The sequence below is a fragment of the Cyprinus carpio genome, chromosome B24, assembly GCF_018340385.1.
Source record: "Cyprinus carpio isolate SPL01 chromosome B24, ASM1834038v1, whole genome shotgun sequence".
In the NCBI taxonomy this organism is placed as follows: domain Eukaryota; kingdom Metazoa; phylum Chordata; class Actinopteri; order Cypriniformes; family Cyprinidae; genus Cyprinus; species Cyprinus carpio.
The window spans coordinates 18734736-18748277 of NC_056620.1; the positions used below are offsets into that span (position 1 = coordinate 18734736).

Below are 13542 nucleotides of genomic sequence, written 5' to 3' on the forward strand. Positions count from 1 at the left end.
TAGGGGAGATTCTTTTTTTTTTTTTTTTTTTTTTTTTTTTAAAGGTCTTAACTTAATTTGATGACATACTAAACTAAAACACATAACAAGATTTACCCAAGTACGACATGTTCCTGGATCAACATTGTTTATTTGTCCTGGAATAACTTTCCTAGCAAACAATCATAGGCCAAACAATGTCCCAAAGGTTAAACCTAATCCTAACCCACCCTTACAATCAATAGGAATGATTTCACTAAACTTAACCATAAGCTTTAAACAAATGTTGTCCCAGGTTGGCAAAATTTTTTATCAAGGAGCATGGGCTACTCAGGTAAATCATGTTAAGGAGTTTAATACACAAGTATGTACTTATATTTTAAAGAGCTGATGATCACTTAAGACACAGACGTCCTTCAAAACCACAGCACACAGCTGTTTTGGGTTATATACCAGGAATGTGTTAATCAAGCCCAATTAAAGACTAAATTCAGGTTGGTCTGTGAGGTACTGTAGGCCTACATGACAGAAAGCTTAATATATAACAGGTCACATGAATATATCTCTGTTACACTCTCATACACAGCGATCAGAGGACTTGATTCACTTAGGCTGTTTTATGTGTTAAGCATCACAAGGATAATTCGTTGTGGTGTGAACACGCACATGTGATACCCATATGAAAGAAAAAACTCCAAATGTGTCTCTTGTTTCTCAGATTTTGAAGAGCCAAGTCAATGTTATTTTAGTAGTATTTCTAAACTAGTATAGTATTTATTTATATTTTATTTACATATATATTTATATTTTTTAAATATATTTATATAAATTATATATTTTTTATTTTCATTTATGTTTTTGTGGTTTTGTTATGTGCTTTTGTCATCTTTGTATATATATACATTTTTATTTTAGTTTTTAGTAATTATATGTGTAGTAATTTTGATACTTCAGCTTCAGTTTTTCATCTAATTATTTATATTTTTTTTTAATAATTAAATTATATAAATTAGACTTTTAATATGTTTTCATTTTAGTTTTAGCTTACATTTAAGTAATTTTATGTATTTTATGTTTTTTTTTTTAATTATTTTTTGTTTTTGTTATATTATGTGTGTGTGTTTATTTATTATTATTATGTCATATATATATATATACATATATACATATATATATATATATATATATATATATATATATATATATATATATATATATATATATATATATATATATATATATATATATTGGTTTTAGTTTTAGTAATTGTGGTATTTAGTAATTAGTTTTTGTTTTTTTTGTTTTTGTTTTTTGTTTTTTTGTCATCTTAGTTCTTTTATTTCTTCTTGAAATATTTCTAGAAATATTTATTTTGGTTTTTCAATTACCAAAAAACAATTTTTAATAGTTTTTGTTTTAGTTTTCACTATAACTAAATGTTTTCTTCTTTCTACAAATTAATTTTAGTAGAATCATCTGACGGTGTTCAAACTTGACTGGATAACTTTATTGAGTTATGAAAGAGAAATATCTAATCTAGAGTCAGCTAAAATATGTATAACACATTTAGACCTGCAAACTAAGCAATTTGATTCAGAATTTCTTAACAAAATTTTTACTGGTCGACCTTCAGCCCGACTAATGGCACGCCTAGTCAGGAGAGTGTAACACTGTGCTAAAATATCCTGTATTTGCATTCACTCACAGCATGCTGTTAGCTAAACAGCGATCTGTTATCTTCAGATGTTTTCCCCTGCACAGGAATCATGCTTTTAACTGGCACAGGCATTTGGCACTGAAAGTCAGAATAAAAACCGTAACCTAATTTGATGTTGGAACGGGATCCAAGGGGATCTATGGTGGTTCGGGTATACAGATACATATGTGATGAGGTGTTGCATAATGCACAGACATGAAGTGAGTGAGGAAACCAAACCAGAGCAGCAAATCTGTCACGTTTTTGTAGGCGGCATTGTGCAGAGGTGCTATAATTCGATTGCACAACTCAACACAGTTATTGCTGCCCAGCATCTACGCCCAACACTTCATGTTCCTCTGTTTGTTTAGGGTGCTGAGGGACATTTTTCCAGAAAGAAGAATGACAAACTATTTTCAAACTTTGTTTCAAAACCTCAACCAAACCCAAAAGCTTGCAAAACACTAAAAATCCTGGCAAAAAACATGAGTATAAACAAATACAGTGAAGCTCAACTTAATCTGTGGGAGGTATGGTGCATTATTGCGTTAAGTACTGGCAAGGTTTTAGACACGCTGTACTATATAAACCAGTAAACTTAAAAGTGAAGTGTGCCATTTCTGTGCCACTAATGGGACCAAATGGAATTGCAATCTGTTTGTTTGAAAGGCCTTAGCCATAACATAATTGGCTTAACCAGTATTGTAGGACTATTTGTTTGTCCAAACTTTGCTGAAATCATTATTTTTGCAATTATGTTTAGTTCCAGTAGTGAAGCAGAAATTACAAACCACAGGACTTTTAATGACTAAATAGCTACAATATATAAATAGCTAAATACTGTAGCTAATTTGGGTAGATAATATGTTCCCAACCCTTGTAGTGTCCACAGACAAGTTTAGAGAAAATCGTGTATTATTATTATTAATAATAATATCAATAATACATTCATGTTTAAAGTTTAATTTAATGCCATTAAATATAATTGAATTTATTTATTTGACAGATTTCGATAATTATTTTTGCATTCTGCTTTCTAAGGACAGTTCTTAGAGACAAGATTAGAGGGAAATATAATATAATATAATAGAATAGAATAGAATAGAATAGAATAGAATAGAATACACGTTTAAATAATACAATTTAATTTAATTTACTTTACAGTTTTTGACCATTTTTGAATGATGTTTTGAGAAAAAATTTGCTATTATTATTATTGTTGTTAATAATAAAAGTAATAATAATAATATGTTTAAAGTTTAATGTCATTCAGTTTAATTGTATTTATTTATTTTACAGATTTTGACAATTATTTTTGCATTCTGCTTTCTATAAACTTTTTAGAGACAAGAAAATTGTGTAATAATATAATATAATATAATATAATATAATATAATATAATATAATATAATATAATAATATGTTTAAAGTTTAATTTAATTTAATTTAATTTAATTTACACATTTTGACAGAATTATTTTGCATTCTTATTTTATCCTCTTGAGAGCCATCTGCTTTTTAGTTGTCCAAAGATGAGCTGCACCACTCTCATGCCTCAATACGTGGTTTATAGTATGCTAGCTGGCATCCAAACATTCACATATAATTAGCGAGGAACACAAAACAGTGGAAATGACGATAAAGAGAAGGATAATCCGAGGCGTTTGGCACTTTAGGTTCATCCTCGTGTTCCCTGGTGTCTAAACTCATTTCTTCTTCCAGCTTTCCAGTGTTATCTACCCTCTTTTATCTGCTGATGAGAGACAGCCGAGCTCCACGCAGCAGGTCAATGTTTTCTAACACCTCTCTGTCAATCACCTTATATCAGAGCAGAAACACATTTAATACAGTAAATACAGATACATGCATGTTATGTAAGTAGAGAAATAATCAGAAAAGGTCTCCTCTGAGCTATGGATTATTCAGTGTATGACTTGTACATGTGGCTGTATCTAGTCAACGTTCATTTTCCTTTAAGAACGGGAAGAGGTTTTGTGAGGACTGAAGTTACCCCAGGGGACCTCTAGAGGGAGAGAGTGAGTTCTGAGGTGCTTTTGGATTTGGGAACACTTGGCATGTTTGGTGCAGCTTCAAGAAGATTGAGGCCATTAAAAACCACAACCAGGATACAAGATACGTTGGTTCCTTGGATGTGGACTGCATGCCAAATGAACAAAGAGCTTTTGGCCTACAGGGGTATTTTGGTGAGACTGACATTTATTAACTTGGCAGATGCTGTTGTCAAAAGCAATTTACTATACCTTTTTTTCCCTTAAGTGTCTTACTGAAAGACACTTTGGGCTACAAGCTTTAAGGTATAAGCCCAGATATTTAACCATTTAGCCTCCCAAGTTATTATTTTTGCTGAAAACTGTTAGCTAACTGTGTCTTTGTTAATGCATCTTGATTTTTGTCATTAATGTATGATTATGGATGTGTTCCAATTAGCAAACTTGTCAATGAGAAAGATATCCATTAGCATTTCCATTAATCTCGTTGGCAGTTGCATATCTACTGAAGGACTTTCTGGATGTATGTGAGCTGCTATGGAAGAAGTGAGCTGTTCTTTGCTCATAGGTACATTTTTCATGAGCCAATCACATGAGCCATAAATACCATATGAATAACATTCAGGAAAATGATGCCTGAAATTCCTGTTTTGTATTATTGCACACTTAACCTCAAAAATATCGGTCACTAGGAAAATGTCAACTGTAATATAATGAAATATTATATATGTGATTATACATTGCTTCCAAAGGTTTTATTTAGTCAGAGTGCACAGCAATTTTTCTAAATTTTTTAAATAGTACATAACATATATGCTAGTATTCTCTTTTTGAACATAATAGTGTTATTTTTTTATATACAGTACTATTATATCATTTATTAGTATTTTAAATTAGGATTAAATTCTTTTATTTTTATTTAAATGTTAATTTTAGTATTTTTTTTAAGTTTACATTTTTTTTAAATCTAATATGTATACTCTAAGAAAATAAAATATTGTAATTTGTCATTTTTATATTTTGCCAAAACTTTTCATTTTTAATAGTTTTATTTTTAGTTATGAAACTATAAAAATAACACTGAAACATAGCCATTGCTGAACTCCAAAAAGGTCAACCAACATCATACAATATGATTTAGGCCGGGGCGGACCTGACGCCGTAGTCTGTTTGCCGAACCGCGCCACTGAACTTTCAGAGCTGATGTGCTTCATGGATCACTAGCTAATAAGCCAAACGAGGCCTAATTAGCCTCATAGAAACATCAAAGCTGAACCCTAAAGGCCGTCCGAACGCTTCATTAGCAATGAACCACCCTCAGAGAGAAGATGTGACCATGGCAACACATACAGATGGAGTATAGATCACAGATAAATAAGTGACTGTTGAGCTTGCCTAGTCAAAATACTTCAAATTCCATCCTGTAAAATCCTTTGTTCATCTTTAGAAGTGAAATATCTGTTTTTCTTATGTTAAAAAGTTAAAAGTATAAATATTTGGTTCTGTGGTGCTTTCAAAACATTGATTGTTTGAGAATCCAGACCTGCCAAGCAACAGCAACACTTGCTCAACCACTGGTGTGAATTTGGGGCAGGGCTATCTATTTGTCTGACCAATGACAGACAAGGGGTGTGTTCAGGGAAACCTGTGTGAAAACAGTCACTATTTTGGCAATTCCAAGTGAAGCTAGAAAGAACTCAACAATTCCAAGTAAAGCTAGAACTCAAGTGAAGCTGGTAATCAGTCTGTTAAGTTTGCCTAGTCAAAAATACTTCAGATTCCTTCCTTTAAAATCCACGTGCATCTTTAGAATTGAAATATGTTTTTTTTTTTTTTTTTTTTTTTTTTTTTATGTTAAAAAGATAAAAGTGTAATCATTCGGATCTGTGGTTCTTTCAAAACATTGTTTGTTTGAGAATCCAAAACCACCCAGCAACACTTGCTCAACCAATGGTGTGAGTTTGGGGTGGGGCTATTTTTTGTCTGACCAGTGACAGACAAGGGGTTTGTTCAGGGAGACCTGTGTGAAAACAGTCATTATTTTAGCAATTCCAAGTGAGGCTTGAACTAATGATAAATTAATTTTAATGTGTGATTTAATCTTCATCCCTGCATGCAATTTGAGTTGCCATAATTGTTTTGCTGCCTCTCTGTATATAATGTGTGTGTGTGTGTGTGTGTTTTGATCGATTTTTGATCGATTAGTGTGTGTGTGTGTGTGTTTCTAAGCACATTGTTTAGCTTATATTAAAAATGGACCTTTTTGCACAATGCCGCTTAACTGCTGTCTGTTTTTGCTGAGCTGTGACACCAGACACATGGGATCTCTTGCGTCACCTGTGCTTAAGTGAGTGTGAGTGTGTGTGGGTAAAGGCTATCGCTCTCTGGTATCGGTTTTCACACGCACTAAATTATTCATCCGGACACATACCAAAGCGTCATATCACACATGAGATCTCCATGGCTACCCCTCCGTCTCATGCCCTCCATCAACCGCTGCCGACTGTTTTGGCCAAATGTCAGAGAATGTCACAGTTCTCTAACGGATCTAGCATGCTTTTAACCTCTCAACCCAGTTCCAAAAAAAACATTTTCATTCATTCACAGTTCATTCCCTCCAGAAAGAGCTTTGTGTCTGTTGCTACAGTATATGTTTAGAATGGAGTACTAGCATAATGCATATTGCTCAGTATGTACTTGTTTACAGCCTAGTATTTTATAGTATGTGAAGCACATCTTATGGTATCCTAAAGCGTTTAGTGAGTGGCATCAATTTGCATTTTTAATCCACTGTCTTTATGTTATGACTTCTTAAATTAATAATGAAACATTGATTAGATATTAACTTTATGCTTCTATGTCATTCATCACATTTTAAACAGAAGGAAAAAATACCAAATACATAAACAAACAATTTTTTTTCATGGATTATGACATTATTTCCATGTTACTATATAAACACAGTTTATATATAGAGAAGTTTTAAAGGTTGTTTGATGAATAAATCATTTGTAATAATGGAAAGTCTTTAATGTCACTTTTGATCAATTTAATGCATCCTTGCTAATTACAAGTATTCATAAAAGAAAAAAAAAATCATACTGACCCTGAACATTTGAATGGTAGTGTATAGATTTTTCACACACACACACACACACACACACACACACACACACACACACACACACACACACACACACACACACACACACACACACACACACACACACACACACACACACACACACACATTTTGATTACTTTTAGATTACTTTTTAGATTTTGACCTAACTTGTTTTTGATTTAAATAATATCTTAATATAATATTAATATAATATAATACTTTGAATATACAGTACACTGTAAAACGTGATTCATTTTGAATAATTTTGAGTTGTTTCAAGTCAAAAATACAATTAAATAAGAATCTTTAAGTTACACCAACAAAAGTTATTTTCAAAAGGCCAGGTTATGTCAAAATTGCATTTTTGTAATGTATAGTATAGAAGTGAGCTTGCCATCAAGTCATCACTGGATTGAGCTACAAGGACATTTTTCCAGGTCCCTACAGTGTCAATAGAAAACCCCAAAGATCTCAAGAGAGCTCATAGTGTCATGTGCGTCTGTTCAACACCAGCAATCACCCGTGCCATTAAAGATTGAAAATCAACAGCCTCTTTCGGCACACTAACATTACACCAAGGAAAAAAGAAAGAAAGAACGTCCGGGGAGTAAGAAAGCTAGAAATAGACACTGCATACAGACAGAACCACGTGTTTGGGTTGCGCTGGTGCACTCGCTTCACGCAGGACAGATAAACAGACGGATGTGTCGTCCCCTCCACGACGAAAATCTGCTCGCCGTATAGAGCCAAACTGACATCAGAGAGACCATGTGTGAACGCAACATGCTACATGAAGCACAGAGCACTACGATCTTGCCTGGAAATGCACATGATGACACAATGTACGAACAGAATGCATGCATGCATTGATGCTTGCACAAGCATGCAAACACATAGGATGACATTGTGCGCAAATGCAACAACCGTTAACAATTAAGAGCTGAGAAAATGTCAACAATCTAATCATGTCCTCTGTAGGCCTCAAAACAGAAAGTGGTGCTCAGAAACACTGCAAAAGCATTAACACACGATGAAGGGTACGATCTAATAAACATTTGAGCTACTGTTCATTCATGAGCCTTCAAAAGAGACTTTCATGTTGTACTCAGGAACAAAACTGACCTAGTCAAATGGCTCCATTATTCGAAGGGTTCTTGTGATCGAATCTGTCAGGCGGTGAGAAAGACAGAACTGAACCCATTCATTTGGGCCGTCACGGACTCTGTGCTCAGCAGGACGTAACCTCACTGCCTCTAGTACACATATAAAATTAAAGCGAAGGGCTTATGGGATGGGTTGCGCATTGTGTATTCTCTTTGAAGCTGTGTGTTGTGTTGAGTGCCGAGTGTGAGAGAATATGTGTATTATATGTGCAAGTGTGACAAAACCCAAAGCGTGGCTTTGAATAATGTGATTTTGCACCTGATACTCAGAACAGATTAGCTAAATATAGGCCTCATATGACCTGTTCAACCCAAAACACTGGCATACAATTAGGGCTGGGTGATATTTTGAATATTTTTAAGATATCTGAGATGACGATCCTTCCTTACTCATAGATATGCAAGCTTGTCCTTGATTTAATATATATATATATATATATATATATATATATATATATATATATATTAAATCAAGAACAAGCTTACCAATATATATATTGGTAAGATTTGTTTAAATTAATTTACATGAATCAGTTCAAATTTTACATTTAAATCGATTTGATCAACCCCAAAATGCTACTGTACTTTTAGGACTGGGCAATATAATGAACAGTTATGAAATATTTGAGATGATGATCCTTCCTTGTCTTACAACTCTCAATTATGAGAGCTTTAAAACATTTTTATTATCATCTTTTATTTATCAAAGCAGCATTTAGAGTCGGTTCAATGTGTCTGAATCAGTTCAAACTGTCCATTTATATAAATCAATTCAACTCTGATTCAGTGATAAATTTTTTATCATTGCTCTAAAGCGTTCATGGATGTCTCTTCATAGTATTTTTCCACTCCAAATGCTGGAATTCAATTAGGGCTGGGCAATATATTAAATATTTATGACATATTTGTTTAAGATGATGATCCTTTTTTCTCCTATGATTCTCAAATATGACAGTTTTAGTACCATCTTTGAATTTTCAAATTAGCATTAGAATTTGCTCAATTCATATACATGAATCAGTTCAAACTGTCCATTTATATGAATCAATTCAGCTCTGATTCAATGAATCATTTGCATCATTTCTCAAAAATGTTCATGGAAGCCTCAGCATAGTTTTATTATTCTCAGCATAATAAAATGCTTTAGTAAAATAAATATTGCAGTTTATGGTGTGTGATAAAAACAGTATTATTTAGTAAATAAAAGTTTGGAAACTGTTATTTTATATTATATTTTACTGTATTTTAATTTACTTGCCTATTTTGTCTAAAAAAAGGGTAATTTTTGAGTTAGTTTGGAGTAAATGCAAAAGTAGATATAATATCATGGATTCTTCAGTTACGTCATCCAGTGTATGCATGTGTATTTTGGGGGTGAATCACTGTAGCCATGGTGGTAAAAATAACATTCGCTCTTGCTTAATGAAAGATTAGCAAAATGATAGAAACTGCAATAGAAAGATGGAGGCTGAACTCCATCTGACTCCTATTCACGCGCACACATCATGTTATACAAAGTGACAAACATCATCCAAACATATCATTCTGGAGAGAATACGCCTTTGTTGGAGAGATGTGACAGAGCTTTATCTGTTCACAGTGACGTTTTTCTGTAGATTGACAGCTCTGGTGCTATTTTACAGCTTGCTGCGTGCGTTTTCGCAAGACGTGACGACTTAAATCTATACAATGAATGAAATAACGCCTCCATAATCCAAAACGATTTGTATTAATACAACTTTTTCCATTTAATAAATCTTACTTTTTAATTAAACAATAAATCATTTGTGTTCCTAGGGAGATAATTCCTCAGTTGGTTCTGGGAGGCCATTCTTCATCTGAAAGCCTCGTAAAGACCTCCAGAGAGCAATACGTATGGAAAGCGCGAGAACTGCCAAGAAAAGATTACATGTCCATTGTCAGCTCTTAATAATTTGGCTTTCTGAAAGACCAAATAGTTTGTCAATGGTTTCTTTTATAACACACCTCAGTGCCTTCGCTGCACACTGGTTAAATCCCTCTTTTGTCTGTCTGTCACACACTATTAATAATGTCTCTCTCCAAAACACACACATACACACGGAGACAGAAAGCGAGCGAGAGAGAGAGAGAGAGAGAGACTTTGTCTACTGTACTGAGAGTGTGTACATTGTACGTTTGAATAGATATTGAACCATAACATACTGTATGTGTTAATGTGTCTGGTAAAACAGTGTTAATCATGTGGAACTGCAAGGAAGGCAGGAAACTGAGGTGATGCTGTGGCCCAGTGACCAATCAGCTCCTGACCTCAGTCCAATAGAGACGGTCATAATGTCAAAACCTGGCCGGATTTAGGTTAAACTACAGATCTGTCATTTAGAAAGACAGAGAATTGTCTTACTCTCCAAAGCCAATGTATTTGTGTGCACAGGAAGCTACCAATATAACCCTCTGCCACTGCCACAGCAGAGCATGTAAGCCAAACCGCACCAATAAACTTCAATGTTTTACATCAGTGTCCTTTTATAACCTCGGACAAGTGGAAAATGCATTCTGTCTGTCTCCTTGATGCTTTTTTACCCTGGCAGATTGAATGTTTGATTCACACAAGGCTTTCTTAAAGGGACAGTTCACCTAAAATCAAAGTTCTGTCATCATTTACTTGCCCTCATGTCATTCCAAGCCTGCATTCTTAAAAAAAAAAATGATGGTTTTTGCAGCAATGCCATAGAAGAACCAGTGTGAAGAACATTTTGTTAATCTAAAGAATCTTTTCCCTCTATAAAGATACTTTTGTGGAATGGAAAGGTTCCATGGATGTTAAAAGTTCTTCATCAATGCCAATATAGAGCATTCTTGTTTTTTAAGAGTGTGTATGACTTTGAGGAACACAAAACAATATATTTTGAAGAATGTTGAGGTCCAAAAACCCATTGGCTTTAATTGTATGGACACATTTTGTGTAGAGTCTATTGGTTTTAATGAGTAAATGAAGACCGAATTTTCATTTTTGAATAAACTATCCATTTAACTCTTGAAATTAAAGGTTCTGAAAGAGTGTTTTTGCAACAGTGCCATAGAAGAACCATTTTCTTTCACTCTTAGAAATAACGACTCTTTATCGGCATCTGTGATGTCATGAAGAACCGATGGAAACTTTCCATTGCACACTGGTTCTTTGGTGAAAAAAGGTTCTTCAGATTGTTGAAATGCTCAAAAAAGAACTGTTTCTTTGAAGAACTATTCCCTGAAAGGCCATGAAAGCCCGTTTTTTGAACCCTTTATTTTCAATCTTGAAAATAAATGTTCTTTATTGGCATCAATCCATGGAACCTTTCCAAATCACAAAATGATCTTTATAGTGGAAAAGAAGCTACTTTAGATTATTAAATCTTTACTAAGAATTGTTCACTAAAAGGTTGGGGAACCCAAAATGCTACTTCAATGGCATCATTGCGAAAACCCTCTTTTGGAAACTTTATTTTAAAGAGTGTCATATGAAGAATATTTTAATAATCTCAAGAATCCGTGCGATGGAAAGTTTCCATGAATTTAAAAGCTTCTGCTTGGAGCCATTGATGCCAAAAAAGAAACCCAGATCGGTCCAGTGAAGAAGTTGTTCATATACTCTGTATTCTGCTTTGCTTCTCACTAATTTATACAAAGGGATGCTTAAATACACAGTGACTGGGGACTTTAAAGTACATGGTACTGTAAAATGTTATTGAATTGCTGCTGTCCTGAGAAAGCCTCTAATCTCAAAGGGTCTAAAATAGCAATCTTCCGAGAGACAGAAAGAATAACAGTTGTCAGGATGAAAATTTAGGGCGTCTCAAGCTATTGTTTGCTTTACCGCAGATTTTAGGCTCCTTAGGGCATCTGACACAACTGTCAAGCTCTTAAACAGGCGGTCTGCCTCTGCAACAGCGTCCAGCGCTTGAGGAGAAAAACTTTCTCCTGAACACACTTCACTATTCCAAACAACACAAACAGCTGTCTCATTTGAGCATAACTTCTGACCGACTGTAAATTCACAGAGGACTTTTATAATGTTGGCACGTTTCAAAGGTAAAAGCTTTCTTTGCTGCTTTGCATGAAATGCCGCTGCATTTCTAATAAGAATGAAAAGCTGAACTGTAACAGCATGTTTACCGTTACAATATTTAGGCTGTAATGACAGGTTGACTTCTTTGGTTACTGGCCGGATATCAGGTCATGTCGAGTTGATTTATTCCACCCTTTGGTGAATCAGATTGTGCCAATAGAACAAACCTAAGTGTGTATGTGTGCATCCAAAACAGCAGGAAAAGAGAACATACAAGCTTCTGGAGCGGAATAATGGAAGTGTATGGACTAAACTCCCCTTTCCTCTGAAGGAACACTTACTGTGCACATAGTACATAGTACACAAGCACTTTATCTATGTTTTTGAACAAATTGGCTACAGACTGAAGTAGCAACATCATGTTATTACAATAGTGTTAACTAAAGTGTATTTGCTTCACAACACAAGCTGCATGCTGCTTTTTATTTACTAAGCAACTGCACTGTAACTTGAACACTAATTTCGACTGTGATCCCTTGTGTGATACATTAGCATATTTAACATTGATTTGTATTAATAAGTTATAGCTATAATAATATGTATAATAATTATAGTATACATTATTATTAAAAATACATTATATTATACAATAATTATGTATAAATCATAAACCCTCGGTCTTAACAGTAAACATTCACCAACAAGTCTCAGAAATAACAATGCAAGCCATTCATCTAAATTGTTGTCATTTGATCAACTTTAATTTGGAGTGTTATAGGGAACGTGCAAAGCTTGAATCGGTGAACTGCATTAGTAGTTTGCATGCAAAATGGCTCAATCCAGCGCAGGGTTTGTTATGCATGTAGAGCTGTGAAGGACATCAACATCATCTCTTCTGTGGATCTCTTACCTCCACACTGAATTGCTGCTCCTCACCGTCCACAGCACATAAAATCCACAGCAAGAACTGCGCGCACAAGCAATTCAACCCTCTTCTATTATGCAGTGTTAACAAAACCATAATGACCCGTATTTATTCGTTTTGGCTGCTTTTATTAATAGTCAATAAAAAAAGCAAAGAACAAAAGAAGGAATAAATCCCCCTGGTCTCAGTGGGTTGGAAACATTAGAGGCAGACAAACAGTCGTCACGTCGAGAGATATAATAATGATGATGATATCATATCACACCGGGAGGCTCTGATCGCTTTGTTTGCTCCTTCAGAGTTCGTCTCTTCTTTGTTTTTTGTATGCGGGGGTGTGATGTTTGTTGTTGGTTAAGTCACATTTAGTTGTGCTGCTCCTCTTCTGCTCAGCGCGATGGACTGCGAGTTTTCAACCATACCTCTCCCCTCTGCGCATGCGCGCTGCGCTCCGCTCTGAATCCCACCTCAGCGGAGAACCCACGGAGAGCAACGTCACGGAATCCTAGATCAGAAACCCAACACCAAACAGGAGTAAATAAAAAGATAGCGTACTATAATAATAATAATAACTAAAACAATACACGTGCATCGTATTGCCTTTATTAAATTTTATATAGGC

At 34.5% G+C, this 13542-nt stretch overlaps 1 protein-coding gene across 2 annotated transcripts in view; it reads right to left on the reverse strand.

Annotated features, from left to right (window-relative positions):
- LOC109050205 (matrix metalloproteinase-16-like) overlaps positions 1-13240 on the reverse strand; it is a 56747-nt gene extending 43507 nt beyond the window's left edge. The window contains exon 1 of one of the 2 annotated variants that reach the window (XM_042751555.1): positions 12909-13240. In XM_042751555.1, the coding sequence (XP_042607489.1) occupies positions 12909-13019 (111 nt within the window). In that variant the 5' untranslated portion in view covers positions 13020-13240. The remainder of the gene's footprint in view (positions 1-12908) is intronic. The other variant, XM_042751556.1, reaches the window with a different exon arrangement.
- Positions 13241-13542: the final 302 nt, after the last annotated feature.